The sequence below is a fragment of the Primulina eburnea genome, chromosome 12, assembly GCF_022965805.1.
Source record: "Primulina eburnea isolate SZY01 chromosome 12, ASM2296580v1, whole genome shotgun sequence".
In the NCBI taxonomy this organism is placed as follows: domain Eukaryota; kingdom Viridiplantae; phylum Streptophyta; class Magnoliopsida; order Lamiales; family Gesneriaceae; genus Primulina; species Primulina eburnea.
Genome location: NC_133112.1, coordinates 15,375,413 through 15,378,769, shown reverse-complemented (window position 1 = coordinate 15,378,769; position 3,357 = coordinate 15,375,413). Strand labels below are relative to the sequence as shown.

The window sequence follows — 3,357 nt, the reverse complement described above, 5'->3', positions numbered from 1 at the left end:
AAACAAACCAACCTATTATTTGATTTTCTAAATAAAGTTGAGACTATTTTAATTACGAGCACTGATATACATTTTTATACACACTCCTCGTGGGATCGATATATGTACTCTAACCAGTACTAAAACTTAACACCGTACACTTGCGGTAGTGAAAACACGCAACAAGTTTATGGCGTCGTTGCCGGGGATTGTTAAATTTGAATTTATATCAGTATTGTTACCAATTAGTCTAGATTTTAATTTAGAGCTTTTATTTTTATTTTATTTTATATTGATTGAGTTTTTCATTTTTTCTGCTTGACAGTGTATGCTAAGATCGCAAAGCCCTGACTTGCTTATTTTTTATCCGGAGATCGAAAGAACTGCGAGAAGATTAAGAAAAGCAAGAAGAGAAGAGATCCAAGCAATGGCTGAGAACAGGGAGAATGACAGACACGCCCAGCCAGAGGCGATTCCTATAAGAGATCACTTCCGACCAGTGATCAACAATCATTACTCTGGTATTGCAAGAGGGACAATCAACGCCAATAATTTTGAATTGGAGCCTGCTCTAATCAATATGGTTAAGCAAAACCAGTTTCCTGGAACAGCCACCTCTGATCCTCATGTTCATCTTAGGACCTTCTTGGAGATAACGGATACGGTAAAGATTAATAATGTTCCTGATGATATTATTAGACTACGTTTGTTTCCGTTTTCTCTTAGGGATCTAGCTAGAGGATGGCTCCAATCACTTCCCTTGGGAAGTATCACGACATGGCAGGAGCTGGCGACAAAATTTCTGGCAAAATACTTTCCCCTGCAAAGTCTGCACAGTTGAAAATTGAGATTAGCACGTTCAGGCAGACTGATTTAGAGCAACTGTATGAGGCATGGGAAAGATACAAGGAGCTGTTGAGAAAGTGCCCAAACCATGGCTTCGAAGACTGGGTGCAGATTGAGTTATTCTACAACGGTCTAAATGGGCAAACAAGAGGAACAGTGGATGCTGCAGCTGGTGGCACGATCTTTGCCAAATCTCTTGAGCAAGCTTATGACTTGCTCGAACAGATGACGAATAATAGCTACCAGTGGCCGTCAGAAAGGGCAGGAGTAAAAAGGACAGCTGGAGTTTATGCCGTGGATCCTATTACGTCACTCACTGCTCAGGTATCTGCATTGACCACTCAAATAGCAGCGATGAACAAAGTGAGCACATCAGAAACTGAGAGTCCATCAACTGTTGCTGAAGAACAATCTATTCCTGAAAAAGCTCAGTACGTCAACAACAGAAACTTTGGAGGATTTGGAGGATATCGAGGTAACCCTCCCCCTAATACTTATCATCCAAGATTAAGAAATCATGAAAATTTTTCTTATGCAAATAATAAGAATGTGTTGGATCCTCCACCGGGGTTCAATACATCAAAAGGGGCAGGAAAAACCTTCGTTTGAGGATTTAGTAGGAACATTTGTTGCTGAGTCCGGCAAGAGGATGGCACGGACTGAATCTCGCCTTGACAATATGGAGACTCACATGGGAAATATGGGTGACACAATGAAATCATTGGAAACTCAAATTGGACAATTGGCTACCGCATTGAGAGATCAGAATAGGGGTCAATTTCCTAGTAACACCGAGGTTAACCCAAAAGAGCAGTGCAAGGCAGTCACTTTGAGGAGTGGTAAGGAATTGGATGTACAAATTCCTAAAGAGAGAGTGGAAAGTGAGAAGACAGTTGAAGAAAGCAAAACTGGTGAATCCAAGACAGAAGTTGAAGTAGAACGACCTCCAGTATATAAGCCGACCCTACCATACCCTCAGAGATTCAAAAAGAAGAAATTGGATGATCAGTTTGCAAAATTTTTGGAGATTTTTAAGAAGATACCCATCAACATATCATTTACTGATGCTTTGGAGCAAATGCCGAATTATGCAAAGTTTCTTAAAGATGTGATGTCTAAGAAGAGGAAGCTACAGGAGTTTGAAACTGTGAACCTTACTGAAGAGTGTAGCGCCATATTGTAGAAGAAGCTACCACAGAAATTAAAAGATCCAGGGAGTTTTACTATTCCTTGCTTTATTGGTGGTTCTTAATGTAGTAAAGCCTTATGTGATTTAGGAGCGAGTATTAATTTGATGTCATTTTCTATTTACAGGGAATTGGAGCTTGGAGAGGTTAAACCAACCACGAATACCTTGCAGCTTGCAGACAGAAGTCTCACATATCCACGTGGGATCGTCGAAGATGTATTGGTAAAAGTGGATAAATTTATTTTTCCTGCTGATTTTGTGATTTTAGATATGGAAGAGGATCATGATGCTCCACTAATCTTTGGGAGACCATTTCTGGCAACTGGAAGGGCTTTGATAGATGTTCACAAGGGTGAACTCACCTTGAGAGTTGGAGGAGAAGCTGTCATTTTTAATATCTATCACGCCATGAAGGAGTCAAATGAGGTAAGCACTTGTAAAAGCATTGATATTTTAGACTCATGTATGTCTCTTGATTGTGCAGAAACTAGGGATCCCCTGGAGAGCTGTTTGAAAGGTGCTGCAGGAACTGCCGATGAAGACGACTGGGAAGTGAAAGAGCAATTCGTGGCTCTTGATGGATCAAAGAAAGAAAGAAGAAAAGATGCACTGCCTGAAGAGTTGAATGTAAATGAGAAAATTGAGGTAAAAGCACCTTCTCCTGACTTAAAGGAACTGCCAAGCCACCTTTGTTATGCATTTTTAGGTGAAAAGTCGACATATCCGGTAATCATCTCTTCCTCTCTTACTTGTAATGAAAAAGATAAATTATTGAGAGTATTGAGGAAATTTAAAGCTGCTTTGGGATGGTCGATTTCTGATATTAGGGGAATTAGCCCCACTATATGCATGCATAAAATTTTGATGGAGGAGTCGTATACTCCTTATGTGGACCACCAGAGGAGGTTGAACCCAGCAATGAAAGAGGTTGTGAAAAACGAGGTACTGAAATTACTAAATGCTGGTGTGATTTATGCCATTTCTGATAGTAGTTGGGTGTCTCCTGTACAAGTTGTACCGAAAAAGGGTGGAATAACTGTGGTTAAAAACGAAAATGATGAACTGATTTCTACTCGCACTGTAATTGGCTGGCAGGTATGCATTGAATATAGAAAGTTAAATAATGCCATACGTAAAGATCATTTTCCACTGTCTTTTATTGATCAAATGCTTGATAGACTTGCTATATTGTCATTATTGTTTTTTAGATGGTTATTCAGGTTATAACCAAATTGCTATAGCACCAGAAGATCAGGAGAAGACTACTTTCACGTGTCCCTATGGCACGTTTGCTTTTCGGAGAATGCCATTTGGGCTATGCAATGCACCTGCCACTTTCCAGA

At 40.0% G+C, this 3,357-nt stretch overlaps 1 protein-coding gene across 1 annotated transcript; it reads left to right on the top strand.

Moving 5' to 3' along the window:
- Positions 1-406: 406 nt before the first annotated feature.
- On the top strand, positions 407-2,850 carry LOC140806686 (uncharacterized). Its single transcript, XM_073163233.1, has 7 exons — positions 407-643; positions 817-1,300; positions 1,587-1,774; positions 1,865-2,004; positions 2,140-2,198; positions 2,283-2,659; positions 2,842-2,850. Exons 1-7 carry the CDS (start codon positions 407-409, stop codon positions 2,848-2,850), a joined length of 1,494 nt encoding a protein of 497 aa, XP_073019334.1.
- The last annotated feature ends 507 nt before the right edge of the window (positions 2,851-3,357 follow it).